General features: G+C 34.4%; 2 protein-coding genes across 6 annotated transcripts in view; one reads left to right on the top strand and one right to left on the bottom strand.

The window, feature by feature from the left end:
- The first annotated feature begins 346 nt into the window (after positions 1-346).
- PMCH (pro-melanin concentrating hormone) lies at positions 347-3,354 on the top strand. Its single transcript, XM_015864643.2, has 3 exons — positions 347-2,346; positions 2,677-2,878; positions 3,089-3,354. Exons 1-3 carry the CDS (start codon positions 2,107-2,109, stop codon positions 3,136-3,138), a joined length of 492 nt encoding a protein of 163 aa, XP_015720129.1. The 5' UTR covers positions 347-2,106; the 3' UTR covers positions 3,139-3,354.
- PARPBP (PARP1 binding protein) overlaps positions 2,629-26,405 on the bottom strand; it is a 41,800-nt gene continuing 18,023 nt past the window's right edge. The window contains exons 7-12 of one of the 5 annotated variants that reach the window (XR_004307936.1): positions 20,243-20,426; positions 16,160-16,338; positions 13,743-13,824; positions 8,828-8,934; positions 8,064-8,177; positions 4,661-4,769 (exon numbers count right to left, since the gene is read on the bottom strand). Coding sequence is in view for 2 of the 5 variants with exons in the window: in XM_015867523.1 (XP_015723009.1) it covers positions 3,502-3,836; positions 4,634-4,769; positions 13,743-13,824; positions 16,160-16,338; positions 20,243-20,426 (916 nt within the window). In the remaining 3 variants the exon portion in view is untranslated. Of the gene's footprint in view, positions 3,837-4,633; positions 4,770-8,063; positions 8,935-13,742; positions 13,825-14,963; positions 15,133-16,159; positions 16,339-20,242; positions 20,427-26,405 lie in introns of those variants that run through there. The other 4 variants (XM_015867523.1, XR_004307935.1, XM_032445843.1 and 1 more) reach the window with 4 other exon arrangements.

Raw genomic sequence — 26,405 nt, 5'->3', positions numbered from 1 at the left:
GATCCAGACTATCCAGATCCTTCTGAATGGCCTCCCTACCCTCAACAATCTGGAAGCACCTATACAAAAGCATGCTGATGAGCAGCAATTCATGACGATTTGTCAACAAGAAGCTGTCAAGAATTCTGACACGCATATATCTTGTGAACATAGAAAAGTAGCAGATAGATACAATTCTTGATTTCAGTAAGGTGTTCATGTTGTTTCTTGCAATATGAAACATAAGATAGCTAGTAAATGATAGCTCATATGAACACTATCAGAAACTTTGTGCATAGGTACAACACTGTCAAAATGGGTCTTTAATAAAAAAAAGTCACAGATTTCAGGTTTGTTTCAATTATTTATTTATTTATGTACTTTAATTGTGGTTTGGTTTGGTTTATTTTATGGGCTTGTCTGCTTTTAAATCTAACATATTCCAGTACTTGAAGGGAGCATACAAAAAGGAGAGGGAACAGCTGTTTACAGGGGTAGACAGTGATAGGACAGAGGGGAATGGTTTTAGACTAAGATGGGAGGTTTAGGTTAGATATTAGGAGGAAGTGTTTCACCCGGAGGGTGGTGACTCACTGGAACAGGTTGCCCAAGGAGGTTGTGGATGCCCCATCCCTGGAGGCATTCAAGGCCAGGCTGGATGTGGCTCTGGGCATCCTTGTCTGGTGGTTGGTGACCCTGCACATAGCAGGGGATTTAAACTGGGTGATCATTGTGGTACTTTTCAACTCAGGACATCCTATGATTCTACAATATTTAGTTACTTACGATGAGAAAATGATTATGTTACTCAAAACTACCCAAATGTTTTAATTGCCTTCATTGGAAATACATGTTTTGTCTTCACTTTGTTGTTTTTTTCCTTCTCCACTTCTGGAGGATCACATAGATGAAAAAGTACATTATGAAGAGTTTATGGTTTTAAACTCTCAGTTAAGATGATAGGTATCTTCCAAATGCACTCAAAAATGACTGCAAAACAACTAATTTTTAACAACAAATTTACTGAGTGTGCTTTACCCATCATCGAGATCATTAATGAAGATACTAAGCTGGACTGCAACCATTATTGATCCTTGGGGTACCCCAGACACTACCGGACTCCTACTGGGAGTCTTTGCACCACCTCTAACCCTAACCTTTTCATTTTCTTGGTCAATTTTCTATTAGTTTGCTTCATTTAGGATGATATTCGGTTCTATGCCCATTCTAAAAAGGTTAAAATAAGCATGAATTTATGGGATTTTATTAAAATAAGCATGAATTTATGAATTTATGGGACACAGTCACTGAATATGTTTCCTATCACTGATATTAAGAGATTACCTAAATCCACATTTGCTTTCCAGATGAAGTAAAAAATATTATACACAAATTCCTGCTCTTTTTGCCATGACATAGTAGACAGACCTCAATTTTATTATTATTTTTTAATTTTAAAATGAAATTCCAGTTTCTTTCACCTTTCCTAGCAAGTCTATTTGATCGGGAAATGTTCGTTTTCAAAAAGAAAATTCAGAAAATCACTTAAGTATTAAAAAATATTTCTTGCCTGAGCTCTTCAACTGAATAAAGATAGTGGACAAATTAGTTACTTCAACTTGAACGCAGTAGCAGTCTAAGATATTGTTAAATTCCAAGTTTTTCAACTCTTCAGTAAATCACTTTTGTTCAAAGACTGTGATAAATCACACCTTCACAAAAGTCCTGCTTACTTATGTAAATTAGTCCCTTTTCTCAAGTTGCTTTAAATGAATGTGAAGCTTATTAAACACCACAAATGGACATCACAGTTTTATTTGAGCATTGCTATGATGATCCTTCAAAGGAACTATCTTGCTGTTCTAAAAAGATTGTAAGAAGCAACTTATCCAAGCTAAATAAATGTTTAAGTAGTTCTAAACAATACATGGGATTAGAAGGCTTATACAAAGCTTTATCCTTAATGTGACTCATTTAAAAGACTGAACTCATCACTCACTGAAGTAGTTTCTATTCAGTTTGTAAAATATATAAAGTGGGCACAGATGGAGAATGTGTTAATTTACACCTGAAAAGCTTAGAGCCTGAAAACTGCTTACCTTATATGAAAGCATTAAGTAACTAAGAATGTGCATCTCATCATATATGTTAATACTCTCTCTTTTTTCTCAAGGTTTTCTAATCTCAGTTTCAAAATCTCTGCAAAAAGCAGAAGATGAAGATATGTTGCTAACTGCATTCAATCTAGGAAAAGCCCTTCAAAATGGAGATAGATCTGAAAAGAGTGGAGCAACGCCTTCGCTGAAACGATATAAGATTGAGGAAAGCTTCTCGGATGAAGATGGTGACAGAAAATCAAAGTTTTTTGTGAGTTTTCAGTTTTGCATTTTTTATCGCTTAAGTGTTAAACTGAAATTCTCTTTATAGCCCTTTAGAGGACAAGTAATTTAAAGTAATGACTTGGTGGGTACAGGAGAAAAATCAGTTCAGGATTGAATGAGATTTCCTACTTTAATTTCCTCTTTGAATTTTCTAATTTCCAGTTTTTAAATGTTTAATCTGGGCAGTTAAATTTAAAATAAAAAATAAAAATATTTTAAATATAATAAAAAATTTGAGAGAAAATGCCTATGTTTCAGCATGTTCTGGTTTTTTTTTTAAGATTAACTGATACTCATGTTTTTTTCCTTAAAACAGGACATCAATTTCAGACATGACTTCTTAAATCATGGTGTACCAATCAGTGCAGGCAGAGAGCAATTACCTTACCTTGCACTGAAGGGAGCCATTGCTTTTCCAGCTGACACCGAAATTCAGAAGATTGAATCAGTACAGGAAAGAGAGACAGTAGAAGAAGAAAATTCAGCTAAATTCCCCATAGGAAGGAGAGATTTTGACAGTAAGTATACTTCAGTGTCTCTGACACCATCTGTTAAAAGCCCAGTTAGAAACTCCATGTAATATCCAGGATTTGTTAGTACTATTTAAATCCTGCAATTCCAACTTACCTCTACTGTAAATAGTCTGGAGGGCTGAGGCGTAGGCATTTGTAGGACATACAGAATTCCAGTTCTTTGATATTTTAAACTTTCACTTTGTATTTTTGTAGTGCTCAGATGTATGCTGGGAAGAGTCTATCGACCCTGTTGGCAAGTCTGAAAACTACTGACTCGCAGCACCTTCTTCGAAAAAGATTAAGCATTTTATTATGAGTTTAATGTGATTGGAAGCTATTGTGTCTTAGTTTTGCTATACGTATTGCTAAATTTATTTTCACATTGCAGTGTTGAGAGAAACATAATTCATTACCAAAACAGAACATAGTTGTAAACACTGATGTATTCTTGTCAAAAATAAAATATATCTGCACAATCAGACTTGTAAGTATTTGTCTAGTAATACACACAATCTATTTTCATTGATTTGAGTATGAAGAAAAGCAAACCATGTATTTCACCTTTTTCTCCCAAAATCTTACAACTTCTGAAGTATTCAATAGACAATGCAGGTCAAAATAAAAACTTACAGTTTAAAAAATTGAGTTAATTTTGCCTGACCAACAATCAATTTATTCTTGCTTGCAGTTCTGTTGTTCTTTCTTTTTCCATCAACTTTGCTGTCCAATTCCTTCTGAAGGTTGTTTGAAGTCTTACGTTTCTTAGCATTTTTTGGCAAAGATGTTTCACTTTCTTCATCATAGATAACATTGTCATTATTCAGATCCATCTGTTCATTCTTGGAGTTCTTGCTTTTTGGCTGACAACTCAATTTCCCCATTTCTCTATAATTTCTATTCTGATTAACATTTTCAGAAATAGTTCCAAGCACTGGTATGTCAAGATGTGAATTCATACCTTCTGTCATGAGAGAATATCAAAAACACATGTGAAGAAATAGAAGTTACCTGGGTTTATTCATCTGTTTTCTATCAGGATTATCATGTGCTTTTTAATCAAAACAATTGCTTTTTAAAGCAGAACAAAACTATTCTGGTAATTCTACTTGCATTTGCAACATGTTAAGTACACTGTTATTTTAAAATTACAGTGCTCAAAAATAAGCTAAGGAAAGTAAATTAGGGAAATTAATTTAAAACTTTGAAATATTAGATAGTATGCAAAAAGGATTTTGAATATATATGTAAGGCATAGAATCTATATATACATAGAATATATATAGGATATAGAATCTATGTATGTGTATGCATATATATGTATGTATGTATGCATGTATATATGATATGGCTTATGGAGAAATAAACCAAATGATTATTTGCTTAATGATAAAGATATAAAATTCAGTCAGCTTGCTTATGTCAAATAAGAAGTAACATTAGAAAAAAGTATCACATTTTTTTTCCCTTAACATAGCATCCATACACGTGTTCCAACCAAATTTGAATTTTTAAAATATTAGCATTAAAATTTTAATGCAAAGGCATTTAGCTGGTCACAGTATATGCAAAGCAATGAGACATAGTCTCATAGTCTCATAGTCTCGTGCGGGTTGGAAGGGACCTTAGAGAACATCTATTTCTTTCTTGAAAACGTATTTACACATGAATTTTACTAAAGCTTTCTTTGATAACACTTGAAATATTTGATGTCATGTTCACATATTCAGTACTACTATGGCCTGCCTGTGAAACATTTACCTTTTAAACGCTGCTTTGCTGCAGGATGTATGCAGGCTGGCATTCGGCTACTGCTGAGGAATTGCTGACCCCTTATTTTACTCGGCTCATTTTTGTATGTACATGCAAACTGAGATTTGATTGAAGATTGCTTCATCTACCAAAAATAAGCTGTGTTAGCTTTATTTACAGAAGTAAAATACAACACCTGCAAGACTAATAAAATACTGTTTCCATTCTGTTGTCTCAAAAGTTTTACTAAAAAATGAGAACACTCACATAAAAAATATTTATATGAAGTATTTAATTACAAAATAGAAAAGCTTTCAAGAATACTTACAGCAATAATAGTGAAACACCGATAAAGTAATATAAATTAGGCTTCAACATGCTTATGTCTAAAACTTCTGTATAAAATACTATTTCAGATCTGTCTTGCATAGCCTGCATTGCCAAAAAGCTACAATGGTGAAGAAAACTCCCGTATCTGGTTCTCTATGTTCATCTCCCTCTTCCAGTTTTGGACGCAGATAATCTAGTTTTATAGCGCAGGCAAATCAAAATATGTAGTTCAACTATAAATATTATGTGAAAATTTTAAAATAGTCAATACAATTATATTTACTGGAATTGGTGATTCCAGGTCAAGCTGCACCAGTTTACACTTAGGCTACGGTTTCTCTGACTATCACTTCTTCTAATTCAGATTTGCTGGCCAATTCATCAGAAATGCTATAGAGTCTGCAAGATAATTTGTGCCCTCACTTCCTTATGAAAGTCTATTAAATTCTTTAAAATACATTGAAAGGTATAGTAGGGATTAGGATTTCTAGCTAATAAATCTGTTAAAATGTCACAGGTGAATTCTAATAAATACGAGCTGAATGAGAAACACTGTGCAAACATCCGGAAAAAGAAAATACAATAAACATTGTCACAAACTAAATACTGTAAGTTTGGGTTGTTGGTTTTTTTTTTCCCCAGTTGGTTTTGTTGAGTAGGATGTTTGCAGACAACTTCAGGATTCAAAAGTTTGCATTATATTTTCCTTCTATGCACAAGCATGTTTAAACACTCTATTTCCAGGGTTTCACTTCTATAGATTATTTTGTTCCAATTCAAACTTTCAAATTCAAAAAGAATAACAGAAAAGAATACATGCCTGGAAACCTCATTTCACAGAGGCCACAAAATTCAGTCATGGTTTATGCCACTTTCATCACATATAAACCAAGGGAGAAGGACGTAAATATACCCAACAACTCAGAAAAAAGTATTTGAAACTACAAAAAAATTCATGTCAAATCTTGTTTAGCTAAATGTAACGTCCTACTTATATAATGCCTAGAATATACATTACTTTTTCTTTTTTTTTTTTTTTAGTTTAATATTACTGTATTATGATGTTTCGTGGTTTTGCTATTTCTTCAAGACTTCCTCATAATCCCTTAAAATTCACTCGATCCTCAACTGTTTATTAAATAATACACACTACGCAACAATAATCTGCACACAAAATGCTATCGCATTCATATTGCAAGAGGCAAATAAGATGCACTTTGTGCTGCGCTTATGAAGATATAATAAATACAGCACCAAAAAGGCCCATCAAGCAGTCAAGAAAGCTTGATAGTTAATATTCTATAAACAATTAATTATTATTGGGGACGTCAGGGTGGTTTTTTTTTACCATTCCTACAAGACACTTAACAAACTTAGTTTTCAAGGACTAGAATATGTGGAATCAAAGTACAAAGTGCTGTAAAAAAAATCACAAACTCATCTGTCTGTATTTCAAATGCACTGAAGCATGAAATATTCCTCAAAATTTTGTGTCATATCACATGCTATTAAGTCATTTACAAGCAGAACACAAAATTCTACCAAAATAGAACTGTTTCAGTTGATCCTAGTATGAAGCTAGAAGGTATATATGAATCAAGATTGCAAAACTAGAATTGTTTGTTGAGGCAGTCAAACTTTCCAGCTGGTCTAGCAGTATAAATTTGCTAGTACAACAACTGTAATACATTGAGTTAGAAACAAGAAAATTCTAATAGCCTGAAGGCAAAACAAAACAGTGTTGAGTCTACAGCTGAATCAAAAAGTAAAGCTCTTTATATATAAACTTCAAATGTGATTGAGGTACACATAATGAAGGCTTTCAACAATTTGGAGTAGTCTTAGAAATGAGAGGTTTTTTACATTAAATTCCCTGAACTCCACTGCTTTGAGGTAACCCACATCACTAATCCATTAACTGACCGCTCCGTGAGAGTGAAAAGATGCTGGAAATTCAAGTTCCTCAGCAAGTAGCTGCACATAAGTAGTGTGAAATGAGCTCAGGCTTGCTGTCCCTGTTTCTCTTTACAAGCAAGAGGGATATTCCTGTTATACCTATACGTAGAAAGAAATTCTGCTGAATTTCAGATATAGGGGTTTACTGTTACTATTGTTTAGCCAGAACAAACTACAGCAGAATATGACATTCCATGTTTAGCACATGTAGGTCAGATAGTAGTCCTAACAAACAGAATATGTAGAATATTCTCCCACCTCAACTTCTGTACCTCAAGATTTTCAGTTCATTGAGATGCCAATATAAAACATTCACAGTTATACAAAAAATTAATGGTGCGTGGTCTATTTATTTCTGAAAGTTAGTTGATAATCTATTCCAGACCTCCTTCCACCATCTGCATACAGTCAGTACTGCCAATAGTTAGTCAGTAAGAATGTTGAGAGTTGGGTTTTATACGCTGGAATAGCTTAATAGAATTTGAAAACCTGCATCAGTAACAACAAACACATGTTTTTATTTTCCAGCCAAACAATTAGAATACTATTTGGAAGACGAAGAGAGAGATAAAAAGTAGAGAAAAATGTATTCTCTGCATCTTTACTTGTTTTCTTTTAGAAACTGTACTAAAGGTAAGTTGAAATAAGGAAAGTATTAAGAGAAAGAAAATAACAAAAACAAAACAGTAAATGCCACCATCAAAGTAAGGCATGTTATTCAACCACAAAAAACTGTCGTGGCTAATAGCTCAAGAAATAGCTTTTACCAAATCTGATCATTTTTCTAGCATGACATTGTACCAATCTTTTGCTATCCTAAATTAACTTACTACAATTTGGAAAACATTCACCACAGATTAATTCAAGAGCACTCATAATTCACAGCTAGGAATCCTTAGAAAGTTGTTCAGGAGTCTCGTAGTAATAATAATGGCATTTCACTCAGAAGTATAGTTTATCAAGTATCTGATTAAGAAAAATAGCCTGTCTTTAGATCTTGTATTGAACATAATCCATATCTCCCCTTCCCCTTTCTCCTTCAGGTATTCATTTTTTCAGCACACTTCATAAGTATGGAAACTAATAATCAATTTACATTCCATAATTACAGTCCAATCAGAAATTTTATTTTTACAATAGATAATACATCTACCTGAGGTGGATTATTTTCTCTATTGCTGCGCCTTTTCTACCCAATTACAATGGGCATGCAGAAAACTCTCGATAACTTCCTGTTGACATTTCTCCAAGTTACAGTTTATTTGTACTGGAATCACAAACAGGCAAAATAAATTTCTCAAGTAAAAGCATTTAGGGAAGCAAAGAAAAATAACATCAGTGCTTGAATCTAGATATTAAGTCATTTTGTATAGGCATGAACAAGTCACATGAGAAAGGCAGACTGGAACTGTTTGCTTTGTGGAGTTGTCTTTTTTCCTTGGAAGGATTTCTATACACAGTAAAATTACAATGAATATCAAACATGCCAACATTTGGTAGAGTTTTCTTCAGCCACAGATTGTTTTAAAACTAAAACTACAGTTATCCTCCCAATTGGAGAAAAACAGTGTCTCAGATAGGAAAGGTTGTCTCCAGTTCCATTATGAAAAAAAAATACATGCCAAGCTACTGAAAGTTCTTGCAGCTGCCTTGGAGTAAATGTGTTAACAGTGTAGCAGGATTTTTAACACAAGGCACCAAAGACTGAAACTGAGGTGCAGAGGAAAGATGAAATCTTCATTATGCAATCTGTTTATTGCCCTAAGTTGATCTTTAACCTAATCAAAGGAGGTGATTATTACAATCATTCCATTCCTCTCACACACAAGTAATTACTACTTAAATAACCCAAATGTATTCAACAAAATAAATTGCTAAATAGTGGTTTAAAATTAATGTAAGTATAATTCAAATTACCAGATATGAGGCTGGAGTAACTCGTTTTAGATAAAGTAGCTCTCTCTTCTCTAGTTAAATGGTCTATTTTCTTTTATGAAGCAGAAACTGTGTGCAAGAAAAACAGGCTGCGAGAGACATAAGTGAACAGATATTCTGTGGACATTTCTGAATTAAAGATTTTTTTCCATAAAATACCACTCGCCATTAAGATGCTTCCCTTTAAAAATGGATAGAAAATTGGAAATACAGCTCATTTTGTAATCACCTTTCATTGGAAGATGAAATCAAATTTCTCATTACTACTCTGCCTTGTTTCTGCCTTGTTTTCTGCCACATACTAGTTCTCCAAACTTCTTCCTTTTCAATGAACTGAGCGCTAGCATTGCCTTCTAACAAATGCTTTTATAGTTAGGCAGTATTTTTGCATCTATTCTAGAATTTAACGAGAATTGCAAGAGGAAATATTTCTTTTTCACTGTTGCCAGGAACTGGTTTTGGCAAAACAGAAATACTCATAGAGTTACCTTATTTTTAAACATATTACAATTCATAGCTACCTGCTTACATTTCCCACTTTCTATATTCTTAGATACAAAACACATGTGCACCATAGTGTGCTCCAGGTTTAAGTGTTGATCTGCAATTCTCTGCAATTCTGCAGATGTGAAAAGTAAGCTTCTGTTATGTAAGGAGAGGATATTATTTTTATGTTTATTATTGCAACTTTTAATTTAGAGAAGTGTCCCTTTTTTCCCATCACTTACTGGATTTTCCTAAAATTCCTTATTCAACATACAATACATGATGGGGCTCAGCATATAAGTTAGCTAATTATCACTTTCCCTGTCAAAAATCACAGTAAAGAAAACTTTTATCACAAATTATTACAAATCCAAATGGCTGATGGTGAGTTAGAATTGTAGGTTAACGATGTAGGTTAACCATTTCAAAAGAGGTAGTGTGGAAAAGAGTCCTTAGGACAATGGAACTAGTGCTATCATCACATAAGAAATTTCTCAGAAGAATCAGAGACATTGAAAAGGAGCATCATGCTTCTACTGTATAATTGTAAATATATGTATAATATGTATTCAGGAAACATGTATATTATCTCTTCTGAGTCAATTCTGAATTCTGTGCATTATGCATAGCAAAATTTACAAGTGCAAATTTTACAGGCAACCTGTAAATTATTATTTCATACAGCAATTTTGGAATGTGAAAACTGATATTCAGAATAAAAGGTGATAAATACTAACACAGCACTTGAGATCTATGGTCAGGGACAAGGAATTCATTGTACTATGTGCTGCACAGTAAGGACAGAACAAAAAATATTTCTATCAAGGGACATTAAAATCTAAGACAAGAAATATATGGATTCATAGGGAAAGGAACCCAAATTAGTCATTGTAATGGGCATCCCCCTCAATCATAAAACTGCTAAATTTTGAGAAGAGGTTGATTTAAAGGTACTGAAAAAGCTTTTAAAAGAGGATAATGAGTTCTGCAGATACCTATAGGAAATCTCCTCAGTTATAAGAAATAGTATAAAGCAAAAAAAAACAAAACAAAAAACTGAAAGAGCCAGACTGAAAACAAACCAACAATGAAAATTGGTATTGTAGGCTGAATATAAGTAATAACATGTATCTCAGAACAGCATATCAGAAATAATCAATGTAGCTAGGATAGGTAAATGCAAGTAGTTTGTAGCTACTACAACTTAAAGGAGTAGATTGATATGCAAACATAAGAATTTACCTTCTAAATGCTTCGCTGTTCAATAGCTGTCAGTCTTGGTGAAGATAGGCTAAAGCTGCATATATCATATACCAAGTCCAAGAAAAATATACAATTGTGATCAAAATGCAAGCTGAATCTTTAGTAACTTGTAGTTAAGTGGACGTATGGATAAAGAAGAATAAAGTTGCTTTGATGCAAAAAAGTAGCAGATAGGGTACTATCCTCAAAGTTAAATATCCTAAGACAGACAGACATAGACTTAAAAGAAATTTCCTATAGAAGCTACAAATATTGTCAGGTTTCACAAAAGAGATTCTTAGGTTACATATAGATTTATGAATTGTTCATATATGGCTGATAGCTGAACTTGTTTGTAGATGCATTCCTTCACAAGGAAGGTAAGAAAAGAGAAGGAAAGACATGATCCCAAATGTCTTCCAAGAAAGAAAAGGGATAAAAATATGCAAAAGAATCCCTATAGAAATGGTTAGAAAGGCTACCAGGAACAGACAAAAGAAGAACAAAACAGAAAATCTAGATCTTCTGCGAGAGAATGGAGATCAAAGATGAAGGTTGGAGAATTATCTCTGATTTTCATCTGGAAAAGTCATTAGCTGTTTTGGCAACAGCAATTTCAGTTAACTGAAAGAAGAAGCAACACTAGAGTGAGCACAAGAATATCAAAAGAAAAATCTCAGACTGTACAAGCATGTAGTATAGTTTGGATGGTAAATGTTTGGCTAATACACAGAAAGCAGAATTGCAAGTAAAGTGAAACATTCAGGAAATGTGGAACAGTCTGAGTAAGAAGACTGTACCAATACATATTTGCAACCTATTTACATTTTGAACACTACTATTTTTTATTTATACTTTTTCAATATGAAAAAACATCTTGAGATTGCTGGCCTTAGTTCCATGCAGTGCTTTTTTTCTCACTGATATGATAGGATACACTGGAAGAAAGCTGTGAAGAAGACTGCTTATGTGATTACAAGAGACAGTTCAGCAGCCCCAGTGTTCCTTTAAGACATTAGCTCTGTAGTTCCAACTGGCCTTTCAGTTTAAAATTAGTCATTCACCTTAGCATCCATTCTGCTGAATTAGAAGTGAGTCAGATTTCACAGGTTTAATCTACAAAACAATACATGTAAACTCTACAGTTGAAGACGCTGTACTAAGGAACATGGAGGGTAAGTATTGGTGGTAGATGGATGGTTGGACTAGATGATCTTGAAGGTCTTTTCCAACCTTGGTGATTCCATGATTGTTCTATGATCATTCTAAGGATAAACCACAGACTTTATACCTGTTGCTTGTTCCCCTTGTATTTTGATTTACTTAAGTTAAAAGGTAATTTACATTTCAACATAGTCATTCTCATTTATAATGGGCAGATTATAAGTGTCAGTATCAGTTTTAGAAGTAGACTGAAAGACTTCAACAAAGACTGGCTAGAAATAATAGATATTTCATTCTATTCTGCTACAGACACATTCTGTGACATCAGTCACAGTGAAAACAAGGCTGAGACAAGTGTCATAGAGAAAAAGTCACCCCTTGTACTTCAGTAATGGGGGATATAGGAATCACAATATCCTTAGGCAATATAGAATCAACTCAGGAGGTAGCCATGATCAGGTATCTTTGATGAGAACTACAATTTACATAGAAATTCTCTATAGTTGCTAATCTCATGTTTTGATTAGGAAAAAAAAAAAAAAAAAGAGAGAGAGAGAATGATTTCATAACAGGAATCAATCTCAGGTTTCATATTTTTGATAGTTAAATGAGAAACTTTGTATGTTCCTGGTAAAGAGCCCAAATTTGACAGGCAATTAATTTTAGAATGTCTTTTGTACTTTAACACTGAACATAACTTCATGAACCCAAATACAAAACCTCAGACAAAAAGAAACCCAACCCTATTTCAATGTAGTATGTAAACGGTATATTACGTTTTTGCTATTTGATGAATGAACCTGCAGTTTAAATATGTTATTTACAGTAAAATTGCCATGAAGATCGTTTATCAGCTCCACTCTTTTCAAATGTTGTCCTGTAAGTTTCAAGGTAGATTTCACTTTAATTAGTGCATGCCTCTTAAACCAACCCCCTTACTCCTATACTTCTATGAAAAGCATACTGTGTGGAATTGAAGTATACTTAAAGCACTTGTTGGAAATACTGACAGTAATTTTCATCCTATATCCTTTCAATGACTTTCTATTTCTCATGCGTGTAATATATAAAAATTCCCTTCATCTTCACTGGCAAAAACGTATTTTCCACTGTGTTTTTCCCAAATTCTGATGGCCTATAAAACTTCTGTTTCCTTCTTTACATACTAATTTTATGTGTGTCTTCATCTGTTATCATAACTAAATTTATAAAAAAAAGTCAATACTTTCATTTAGTTCTCTCATTTAGTTGAAATGCCATTGAAGATAAATAGCCTATCTTTTTCCATAGTCCCAACATTAAAATTTGATAATTTTGAGGAAAAGAGACCGTGTAAAATGCAATTTTAGAAAGGCCGTAATTTTCAGAAATACTGAAGTTGTTCTCTTAAATAGAGTTGCTTACACTACCAGTATACTGTAATGTTTGATTTCCTCTGCAAAATAGCAAGCATTACTGCACTTTATCATATGCACTAAAGTACATACAATAAGGGAAACATCAATGAAATGTTTCAAATAAAAACTACTCTGAAAAAAAAAACAAACAATCATTATGATTATTTTAGAATCAAAATCTGGTCCCTCTTTTCAATGTTGTTTTTGGTTTCACATATCTTAATTCTAATACATATATTATCTATATTTTATATATATATATGTACAATATATTATATTATTTATATATATTATTTAAATATTAATAGATTTAATTCTATAGTCCTGAGATGCACAGATAGCTAAATTAGGAGATACAGATTTATGCAATACATTGTCATTAAGAGATCTTCACTACAAAGCAGTTTTAGTAAGCTTAAAGACTTTTCTGGAATGCTGCATGTTCTCATTCAATATGGTTTGAGTTAGGCCATTAAACACAAGGTAACCAATTATTTAGCTATGGAATACCCTTCAGACAAATATATGAAAATTTTAAAACTATTATTTTCATTTTAGCATTACTATTTCAATGCATCCATATGTGTATAGCGCTTCACGTACAGTACCTTAATTATTTTTTCATCCACAGATATCTGAATACGCTGTCTAAGAGGTTTTGGAGAAGATTCTTTAGACTGTTCTGGAGATCTATGTTCAAAAGAGATATGAAGTATTCATAACAAATAAATTCAACCAGTTAAGAAAAATAATTATCATATGCTGTACCTTGAAACAGGAAACCTAACATTTTCCAAATCATGGAATCACAGAATCACAGAATTGTAGGGGTTGGAAGGGACCAGAGATCACAGAGTCCAACCCCCCTGCCAAAGCAGGTTCCCTACACCAGGTCACACAGGTAGGCCTGCTCATGTAAAGATAGTTGTTTATTTCCAAAAGAACTCATTCTTTATTTCATTTATTTTGCTCATTCTATTCAATCATTCTGTTATTTAAATATTCCATAAATAACATTTATTTTGTTTAGCCCATTTGTTCCATTTTTACACAGCACTTAAATACCTGCCTGCCTTTGCGATGTATTTAAATATGCCAAAATATGTAGTTTCTGCATGCTCCCATCTACTCCATTTTAATGGCTCAGGCGGTCTCCTTCTAACCCATAGTGGCAGAATCCTCAGGGCACCACTTTTCTAATACCTGGTGCTTCCTCAGGATAAGCAATCAGTTAAATCATTACTTCCTTTCCATTGTATGGATTTATTTGTGTTTTTTCCCAACAAAAATTGCTTTGAAAGAGATTTGTTGCTTTCTGGATCACATCAACTTGCATATAATTTATACATGTTTAACATTTAAATTTAAAAAAAGAAAAAAGAAAGAACAAAAGGAAAGAAGAAAGAAATTAGCAAGGAGTATATCACAAATTGCAAAGATTGGAAGAAACCTCAAGAGATCACTGAGTCCAAACTCACTGCTTTTAAAGCAGGTACCCTACAATACAATGCATAGGTAGGCATCCCAACATGTCCTGAATATCTCTGTAGAAGGAGACTCCAAAACCTCTCTGGACAACATGTTCCAGTGCTCTGTCACACACACTTTAAAGAAAGATTTGCTTTAGCATTAACATGATAAGAAGATGACAGGCATTATATGAAACACAACAGCAAATATAAAATTGCCCTTAGCCCTATAGGCTGGGTTAACCAACAAAACCAGGAAATAAATAAATAAAACAACTTTATTGCGAAGTTAATTCATATTTATGCAAATTTTAATTTGCATATATATAATGCATATATTATACATAAATATATAATTTATATCATCAATTTAGATCATTGCCAACTAGAGGCATACACTGAAAAGCAAGTCACACAAATATTCACATATATGTTAAAACCACGCTGCAGAAACCAACATATTATTTCCTTACAACCACCTTGAGTGCCACACAAACATTCCAGTGAAGTCCAAATCCTGCAACTGAATCTGCAAAAGCAGTTGGTTAGAAGAGAGACTTCCACCAAAATACAACAAGAGGTACAATCCCCTCTTGTTTGTAACAGGATAAATTCCTCAGTTTTCCACAAGAATTAAAAAGTACTTAAACAAAATAACAATTCACATCTGGAATTGTGTTGCTTGCTTTCTACTCACTGCCCTGCATCCTTTTGCCCAGGTTTTTATCTTTTTTATTCTTTTCCTATTCTGTTATTCTCAGAGTCTTGCACCAACACATTCTGACAGTGTTGTAGTGGTGGGTTCTCATGCAAATAACTGCCACCAGCATCTCTAATTCGCCTCTTTTCACAGTCTTTCATTGTAGCTCTCCTTTTATATTAGGGAATCCAAAAATGTGCACGCAAAAACCTTAAGAAACAACTGGCCATTTACTTAATGATTACTGAGAAATTTTTCTGTTTCCTTGCCTCTCCTTTCTCAATTTCACCATCAGAGTCAATGTATGCCATGAGCTACAGACATTACCAGTAAATGTTCGTGCACATTAACTTGTTTCAACATCCTTTGTATAATACTTATTGGTGTTTCACAATATGAAAATATATTTAATCATTTTTAAAAGTCTCTATGAAATAATTACTATGTAGGAAGAAACCAGATTGTCATCCCCAAATATCTTGTACTAAAGCTAGATGAAAGAGGAATTTTCAAGCTGAATATAAATGCAGTCAGTTACTGAGCACACATTACTTGAACTAAAGAATATAGATGAGTATTTGGAAGACTAGTTGCAAAGGATACTCCCTTCATGGGTCTTGTGCAGCCCAGAAACATATGAGCCCTGAAAGTCTGTCTTACAAAACCATGCTGGAAATAACAGTAAGCAAAGATGAGGAGGCAGAATACTTTTGAGAACTTGACGCTGTCCTAAGAACGCTTTCCTTTTACATCTATGCTCCCATAAGTCTGCAGATTTAGTGTATGAAATATTAATGCTTTAAATCAGTATAAAATCTTTTTAAAACAAACAAACAAAATGTCTTCTAGTACTCACCTGAAGAGTGTCAAAAAAGAGGTGATTCCAAACATATTTAAGTTTAAATCATCATATAATAATTCCGCTTTGTTCTGGGTAGGAGCACTGACTGCTTCTTTATCCAGAAGAACTAGTAGGACCTTTATAGTATCTCTGCCACAATATACAGTGCCGTGGTTTATGGAATGCAATTTTGGCTGAAAGGAAATAAAATTAAAATGAACATACTGCAGGAAAGGTCAAAAAGTGAAATCAACGGCTCACTACCAAAAGCAACTAATAACAGCAGAAGATGCAAGAACCTCCTCCTTCCCTTTCCCAGTAAGCATCTATCAGGTAACATGAGTACATGGAAGATTCTTTTTCATCCCAAGCAATGAGTAGAATTTAGATCATTGCCAACTAGAGGCATACACTGAAAAGCAAGTCACACAAATATTCACATATATGTTAAAACCATGCTGCAGAAACTAACTTATTATTTCCTTACAACCAACTTGAGTGCCACACAAACATTCCAGTGAAGTCCAAATCCTGTAACTGAATCTGCAAAAGCAGTTGGTTAGAAGAGAGATTTCCACCAAAATATAACAAGAGGTACAATCCCCTCTTGTTTGTAACAGGATAAATTCCTCAGTTTTCCACAAGAATTAAAAAGTACTTAAACAAAATAACAATCACATCTGGAAGAGTTCAATGCTATAGCCAGCAGATGCAGAACTTCATAGGATTGCTAGAGTTGCAAGTTTATAGCATTTCTCCATAAAGTTCTAGGGGTTTTCTAAACAAATGTAGTGCTAAATACACAGTATTAGGGTTTAAAAACCACAGTCTTTATTATTACCAATACAAAAAAAACCATACAGTAGCCTAACTTTGTTTAGAACAGGACGGGCAACAAACTGTATTTCTCTAATCAGTTAACTGTTTTCAACACAGCCTTGAAAAGATCAAATTCTATGTCTCTCCCTGTCTGATTATGTCAATTAGTGTATGTAGCTTTCAAGAAGCCATAGCAACACGTCAGTCAGTTACTATAAGTTATAATCAATAGCTAGAAATAGCAATTACAGAAATGGCTGTTATACTTGATTTTACAAAATTGGTCTATTTCAGTAACATTTAATTTCCTCAAAATTTATTTTGAACCTCTTCAGTCATTACATCACCACATCATCCACATCGTGGATTTTTATAAACCGCCATGTGGGTCACGGTAAATTTATCTTAATGAAAAAAGTATGAGTTTGACAACAGCTCAACTGATTATATACAAAGAAAATGTAACATTAATAACGCGTAGAACATAGCATAACTTCCTAAATGCCAAAAGATGACCTTCAGAAATCTCACGTACTACTACAACAGTAGCTTGTTGTACTAACCATGGAGTAAATACTATTGTCCAAAAAACAATAGGAACTTCAGGCAAGATAAAATCCCTGCCACAAAAATCTTGTTCATTATTAAAATAATGGCTCTAAATATTTTTTCAAGTAAACTACTTATTAATCTTTCAAGGGCAGTAACCATTAACTACTCCAGACTATTCTAGCCAGTTCCAGAAATGCCAACTGGATTCGATTTACAGCAGTAAATTTCTAAGGAGGAAATTAATCACATTGCTATTAGTCACTCATGAAGTCTTCAGTGAAAAGTAGTGCTTCCTTCTGCATAAAATATTGATTATTTTATACAGCTTTAGACTTTTATAAAACAGATATTTACAGGAAAACTGAGCAATGATGTAAGAAAACTGATAAGAGAAAAGCAAATATTTTTCCAACAAAATGACTCCTTTCAGGTATATTTTATGTTGTGCCAGTCTTTCTAAGAGCTGCTGGAGGCATCCTTTTCAGCTCTACCGTTAAGTCCAGATTTACAACTTGTACTCAAAGAAACAAGTCAATTACTTCCATATGAAAAATCATAACATCCCATCAAAGGCAGAACTTATTCTGAATACAGATACTTTTTTTTTTTCCAAAAAATTACTGCAGTTTAAAAAAAAAAAAAAATTAAAAAAAAAAACAGCATATTTTTTAAAGAAAACAAAATATGAGATATATATGAAACTCAACACAGAGATTTAACCTTTGCCGTCCAAAGATCTTAATGGAGCAATATAGACACTCCAATTTTTCCTTACAGTTCAAATTTATTTGGAAAATGCATGAACTTTTTTATTTTCAAACTCCACAATCAAAACCTGCTCATTTATCTGTTTAGTAAAATGTTTTTCTACTGAAAGCTCCACTGAAGCCTGCAGTTTGGTATCACTGCTTAACATTTGCCTACGCTTTCTTAGCGAGTAGTAGATTTTCCAAGCAAACCAGCATATCAGCCAGACTCAGACCACAGTCATCTCTCAAAGCTGTTAGCTATAGCTTTACATACATATTATGCATATAGATGTACTGTGGTGTGTACAGTGAAAAGGATTAACTTAAAGCCCAGCATTCTCTGATATATAATCAAGTTTCCTTGCACAGAAGAACTATAATAGAATAGAATCTTCCCACTCAAAAGCAGATTGGTTGTTCCAGCAGAGAGATTAAATTCAAAAACGTAATTGGGGAGAATTTCAACATAGAACCACCGACTCACAGTAACGTAATTAAGTCGATAAGCTGACCACAGATGCCCATTTTAACACAACTGTTCTTAACAGAATTAAGTATTTCCATGTTTCTCGACAACCATCCTGTTATTTTCTGCCTCAACAAGGATACTAGTAAACATTTCTACAGACTATTAGTCTACAGTCTCAATCTACAGAAAACAATAAGAAACATAAGCTGTGTTAGAAAAGCGTTGCTTGGTAAATCAGTAGAATCTTACCTAGCTGATAAAAAAATCTAAGACTTTTTAATTTTTTTACAAGGAATCCAGTTAGCCAGATCAAGAGAAAGACAGAAATGATAGGGCTGAAAACTTCTCAGATAGAGCAGAGAAAGAAAAAGACAAAGAAAAGAAAGGGAAATGGAAATACAAAGTCACGGAAGCTTCAGGACACGCAGTAAAATGAAGACTCTAATCTGTGGAAACATGTATTTAAATCAGTTTAACTGCCCACTAAGATCTGGAGGCCTTTATTGCTTATTGAAAAGGATATTGGAAGTTTTATAAAAATTGGATATAAATCTTGTTACCATGGGGTAATTCTGGTGATTTGGCAAAACCAAGCACTCTAAAAATAGACATAAAAAGTGTTCAGCAGCTTCCTAGACAAAAACACATTATATAAGACATTGTTTTATACCTATCAACAACATAAAATAAAGCTGGTTGATGTTTTCATTAGAAAAATATCATAATAGAAAACCGTGTCGATTCAAAGTAGAGAAATAACAAATAAAAACATGTATTTGGGTGTACTCTCCACACCTCTCTTTTAAAACTTTAAATGTTTTGATTCCCTCCAAGAAAAGAAAACACACACACACACAAAAACAAACAAACAGGAAGAAAGAAAAGAAAAAAAAGATTAGCAACTGTGTCAGTGTCTTGAAACACTGAAGGAGAAAATCATACACAGAGTACTTGGATTTTCATTCCTCAACTCTGCCAAGGTTTCACCATGTTATGGACTTCTTTCATATTCAACCATATTTTGAGCATCTTGCCTTTAATAATACTTGATTCAGAGCTAATTAAAATTTGTTTTCTTTAATCAAAATGCAGATACATGTTCTCAAATCTTAACTCAAGTTTCAAGAGGGTTATTTATTTCTTTTTGCTTGGAAATGTCATAGGTCTACTGCATTGAAATTACTGGCAAATCTAACAGCTACAACTATTTACATATAGAACTGCTGCAAGAACAAAACAAAATTTGAAGAGTAATTTACTATTTCAATGTAAGGAGTTTAAATAAATCAGCCTTTTGAAATCCACACTGTAATCCGAAAGTTTAAGTCTTTCAGCAAGTTTAAAACCTAACTGTAGAGGAAATGACACTGCTCTATTATTAGGAAAAGATAATACTCTGTATAAAAGTCTTAAAAAAAACAAAAACACAGAACAACAACAAAACCAGGAGAAGGACACTTGCTTTCTTGTAAAGCTAAATAGCAAAAAGAACAAAAGAATTCCCATTACCCGTGTTGGACTGACTCCAGTGGTGCTAGCAGTCAAGACTTCATGTTGTGAATCGATAATATTTTTAATCTTCAAATCCAAATCTTGTACAACTTCCTCTACTGCCTGATAGAAAGGATCCCCATTGCTTCGGCCTTTCATCAAATGCGTCTTCACTGTTGACAGAATTTGCCCCCCTGCGATTCTGAAAATAGGCAGAGGGTCATCTCCACATTAATCTTGGCAGCACTTTAGTATACCTATTAGTGCTGAACATAGCTAGTCTTCACAGTTAATCAAAACTCTTCAGAGAACAGCTTTGATCTTTCAAATCAAAGAGCAGTGTGGAAGCATTGTCCAACATAATAGCCTGCTTAAGAAAAACAGAGATTATAAGAAAAGGTAATGAATTCAGCATTTAGTACTATTCTGACCTGCAACACAAAACTAACTTTTCCATAAAGTTCAAAGAAAAGCACTTTCTTTAAACCTATAGTTACTGTTTCACTCATAAGCTATTAAGTGAACAAAATGGTTTGCTGGAACATGGATCCTAATTTAACAACCAAGTCCGACTTTGAGCATTATGTGGTTCATGAAGGTTCTTCACAATATCAGTCTGCTTTCAATTTTGTTGAAGTAGTTAGTAATTAGACTAGATGAAACCTATTTTTGTACATAAAGGTACACAGTACAAATCTTCTTTGTCATCATGAGAAAAAACAGAGTATAATCATGCTAAGACCAAACACATCCATGAAGTTAGACATAAAACATATAAATAATTGAATGCCAAAATATTTGTTTTGCCATAGCCAAGAGCAGGGCCAACTTTTCAACTTCCTCCATGCTTAATAGTTCCTACCTAATTTTCCTAAAAGGATACCTTGCAAATACAAAGACAATCATATTTTGCACACATTGAATCCTGAAGAGAAATCATAGAATTCCTGCTATGAACACCTCCAGCAAGTGAAATTCTACCTGTCTAAATTTATAATCCAAAATATAAAATAACTGTGTGGGGCAAACGAAGAACAAGGACTGAGCCAGAGGAAAACAAGATTGTTTATATTGTTTCCTGTTAAAATACATGGAAGAAATGGGGCCAGGCATCTTGCTGTTTTGGATTATTCTGGCCGAACAAAAATCCTGGTAAATAACTTAGAAGCCCTGAAGTTAATGTGAAACATTTTTGGCTTTTTTCCAGGTCAGAAACAACTATTTCCATGCAGTTCTCAGCTTTAAATCTACAGATTAAAGATTATTCAATTCACATTAGAATTCGCAGGCTTGTTTAAACAGATAAACGTTAGCTTTCCAGAAGCTTAAGCACAATGCATGAACTCAGCCAAAGGGAAAGTCACCAGGTGAAGTCCCTCAGCACAAAACTCAAGAACCATACCAGATCTTAAAGAGAGGAAAAAAACAATGCTCGCCTACCTCTGCTCCAAAAAACACAGTTCAGTCTAACCACAAGAGAATGAAAAGTTCAAGGAGAGAAAAAAATAAAAATCATTCAGTGCAAGTTGTCAAGAGGTAACAGAGTATTGTTGAAGAAAATACTGTCTCAGAGATACATACAGGAACTCTAGCCAAGCCTCCTAATACTTCTTGCCAGACTATTTTATTTCCTCAGGACTAAAGTGATGTTTTCCAAAACAATACCCTCAAATGAGAAACGCGCTGTATTAACTGAGTAGTATCTGCTCCATAAATACCATATGGAACCTACAAGTCTAGAACAAACCTGCAGGCAAAGCGATCAGTTGAAGCTGTGTTTGAAAGCATAGAACACTCTGCCTAGGGAAGTTTTGAGCATATTGATATCATTATATTTTCCACATATATTACATGTACGTAATATATACATATATGTATATATGTATACATGTAATATATATATGTGTGTGTATATATGTATATTAGTGTGTATATAAAGATGTACACACACATATATATGTAATGTGTGTATATGCTGGAAGAAGGATTATTCTATATGTAACACTGGACTCAAAGTAAAAAAGATAATTGTGTCCTTAATGAAAATGCTATGTGTTGTGTGTAATTCTTGATTACCTTGCTGTTTTTCTCCAAGAAAAAAGAAAATATGATAAAAATATTTTCTATGTTTATTTGGTTGTGTTTTTGGTTTTTTTTTGCTTCTATTACTCAAGGCCAATGAAGGATACTAGCTGTTATAAATAAAGTTAATTTAATCTCTTTTTCCCCCCATATTCTTTTCCAGGAAAGAGTTCCAGTTCCCAGTCTGATATATGCAGTACTAATTGGAGCAAGGAAAAGTTTATTCATACTTCAATGAGAATTTATATAAATAAGTCAAGGCATAAAATATTCATCTAATGTGTGTGGATCAGTTACTCAAACACTGTGCCACAACTTATGCATTTTACAACAGGAAATGGTACTGAATAAAGTTATACTGTGAATTTTATTTTATTAAAGTATTGAATAAATTTATGAAATGCTGTATACACCTCTCACTGGTGCTATTCACAATCTTACTATAAAAAGCCCTAACTAACCAAGTCTTACAGATTCATAATGTATAATCAGACTAGTCTGAGGTGGAAAAGCAACTAAGGCATTCTTGAGGCAGTTATTTATGTTATCTAGCATAGATTAAGATGGCTAGGCTGCTGTTCAAATTTAAGCAGCCTATTCTGTGGTAGATTATCATCTGTCCATCAGAAAAGACAACTAATTGGACCAAAAATGTTTCAAAAAGCAATAATCTTGAAGATGGATTTATAAATTAAATAACAAATATAATACTTCTAATTCAAGTAATAAAATAAGTGACCTGAGAATTTCTAGATCTGCCAGGAAGATTTTACTGCTACTGACATTCAAGCAAAGTTTACCTCAAAGTATGAAAACAAATGGAAAGCACAGTAAAAAATGCAGCTTTTGGGGGTTATGCTGGTGGTTTTTGTTTTGTTTATTGAAAAATGAGTCTGAATGCCAGATTACTCTCATTCATATTTCCTAGAAAACCATTTGAATGTAAATGGAGTGTAAAATATCTGGCATAGTACTAGATAGTAAATGTTTATATGAATTAAATGAGGTAGAAAACTGCTACCCACCTTGCAATTCATAACAGATAGAATGCCAGTAAAAGTTTGTTTTCAATATGGAATTATATCAACCAGTTATCTGTCTTAAAATCATTTTTTGCATCAGCAGATGTTAAGAATTTTAATTCTTCTTCATGCTGAAAGAGGAGGGCAAAACCCAAGTGAATTCAAGAATAAACCAAGTAATGCCATTTCTCTAAGGTAATATTGAACTTGGAAAACCTTGTCCTTTTCAGTCAGGGTGCCTGATAAGAATTCTCAGATCTCAGGCTGCTGACATGTAATATTCTAAAACAAGGTGCATAAATCTCACATCCTTGGTTTTTTAAGCCATATTGTGTGCGGATTCCTTTCAAATCCAATTAAGAGCAAACATCTCTCAGTTATCACTATGATAGATATTGTAAGATAGCAATTTTTTTTTTAAGAACTCTAGTAATATGATTTTCTCATCAGAGTCACATGCAACAAGATTTCTTTGTTCTATGTAGAAGAAACGGACCTGGGGGCTTCGGTTGATGCTTGGCTGAACATGAGCCAGCAGAACGCCCAGGCGGCCAAGAAGGCCAATGGCACTCTGGCTTGTATCAGAAACAGTGCTGCCAGCAGGAGCAGGGAAGTGATCATCTCTCTGTACTCAGCACTGGTGAGGCTACACCTCAAGTGCTGTGTTCAGTTTGGGGCCTCTCACTACAAGAAAGGCATTGAGGCACTGGACCATGTTCAGAGAAGGGCAATGAAGCTGTGAAAGGTCTGAAGCACAAGTCTCCAGAGGAGCAGCTGAGAGAAATGGGATTATTTAGCCTAGAGGAGGCTGAAGGGAAATGCTATCGCTCTCTACAACAACATGAAGGGAGGTAGTGGTGAGGTGGGGATCAGTGTCTTCTCTCATGTAGCTCACAGTAGGACAAGAGGGAATGGCCTCAAATTGCACCGGGGAGATTCCTTGACGGGCTGCATCATCCTAGCTGCTGAAAAATGAATTAAGGCTCTCATAAATACCACCATCTTTCATAAAACAGTCCCAATTAACTCTTCTATATCCTGCCCAAAATAGTTTAGATTGGTGGGCAAGTGAGTGAGGGAAAGCATGCAATGACACCTCAGGGCCATGTTAATATGAGGGAACTCTGAAAGTAATGCCTCCAATTTTATTACGTTGGTTCATGACATCAGAGGCAGATGGTGTTGGTATGGCAGTAGAGTCTCAACCTTCCCACCAACATTTCATTACATTTTGCTGTTGTGTGACAGATGGCAGCAGAGGCGCAGTCTGATAAAATGGCATCTGATATGGAATTGCATATGAAGAAAAGGCATGAAATTAAATTCCTCCATGTGGAAAAAATGGCATCCACTGACATTCTTTGATTCTCACTGAACGTTTATGGAGACCAAGCAGTGGATATGAGCACAGAGAGGTGCTGGGTGATGCATTTCAGCAGTGGTGACAGCAACATGAAAGACAAGCCACATTCCAGATGGTCACACACAGCTGTCACACCATGAAATGAAGGGTATCTCCATCAGCTCATCTGTGAGAATTGGCAGATTGTGACCAGTGAACTGTGTACAGAGCTTCAGTGCACTGGAAACAGTCATGGCAATTCTGGACTGTAGCAAAATGTGTGCCACGTGGGATAAGCAAATGCTCACATAAGAACAGAAAGAACACCGTATTCATTGAGTAAATACAAGGCTGAAGGTGACAGTTCCCTGGATTGCATCATCACTGTGTGATATACAAGACACGGTGTCACCACTAGGAGACAGAGTCAAAACAGCAGACCATGGAGTGGCAAATTGTGAATTCCCCGCAGAAGAAAGAATTCAAGACACAGCCCTCAGTCGCTAAAGTGCACTGTTTTTTAGGTTAGGAAAGGGGTGATCCTTCTGGATTTCCTGGAACATGGACAAACCATCAACTCTGATTGCTACTTCAAGACACCGAATAAGCAGAAGGCTCGAACTTCTGTAGTCAGGCCCAAGAAGATGATCTTTTGCAACACAATAATGCCAGAAGCCATACCAGTCTGAAGACCGTGGAGACCAATTTTGGCTGGACTGTCCTACCACACCTCCTGTATTGTCCAGATTTGGCACCTTCTGAATTCCACCTGTTTGCTCCACTGAAAGATGTACAGCTGTGAAGCAGTGGGTCATCTTCACTGGTGCAGATTTTCATGAGCATTGCCTGCAGGCTCTTGTTCATCACTGACAAAAATGCACAGCTAATGGAGGTGACTATGTTGAAAAATACTGTTTTGTAGCTGAGAATTGGCTCTATGAAAGTGTCATTGTGATCTTTCAGTCTGCTGTAATGTCCACGGGAATAAATAGGAAGCATTACTTTCAGAGCAATTCATATGCATCTCAGGTGACTGAACTTAAGACTTCAAAGGCAAGACCTATGTTTAATTTTAGAATTAATGTCTAGTTAAAATTGGTTTTTTTTAAAGCAAACAAGTCCCCAGATATTTTAGATCACTTGATCACTGTCACCTATTGGCCATTATCCATACCATCAAATGTCTAATGAGAAAGACTTATGAAAACAATCTAAAAAGTAAATTTGGTTTGTTACCATAAACACCTCAAGATCATAATTTCAGAAATAATAAATTAAAACCTTTCTGTAGTTTCTGACAGCAGTGAGTAAAACATACATCAGAAACAGCATGTTTCCCCATTCCCTTATAAATTTCCCCCATCTTCCTCCTTAGAGTGTTTCTCTTTGAGCTCCCTCAATCTAGGAGACAGCTATCCCATTACAATTCTGTCATGCCAAGATGACTGTTTGGTAAGTCTGCTTAGGAAAATCTACCCAAGAAATGAACAAAGCTCTGAAATAAGACCATTCTTACCTTCTAAATTCTACCCTCTAGAAGATTTCAGGTAGGGACTCTGGAAATGGCTGAAAGGGAATCTCATCCCTGTTAATAAACATTTGAAGTATAGAAATCATGTTGATGGAGGTGGACTGTTTTTGGTGGTGAGCAACAATAGAACAAGGGGCAACAGGCAGAAACTGGAACACAGGAAGTTCCACACTAACACAAGGAAGAACTTCTTCACTGTCAGAG

Source organism: Coturnix japonica, chromosome 1, assembly GCF_001577835.2.
Source record: "Coturnix japonica isolate 7356 chromosome 1, Coturnix japonica 2.1, whole genome shotgun sequence".
In the NCBI taxonomy this organism is placed as follows: Eukaryota; Metazoa; Chordata; class Aves; order Galliformes; family Phasianidae; genus Coturnix; species Coturnix japonica.
The sequence above is the reverse complement of the archived record's forward strand: the minus strand, read 5'-3'. Positions and strand labels throughout refer to the sequence as shown.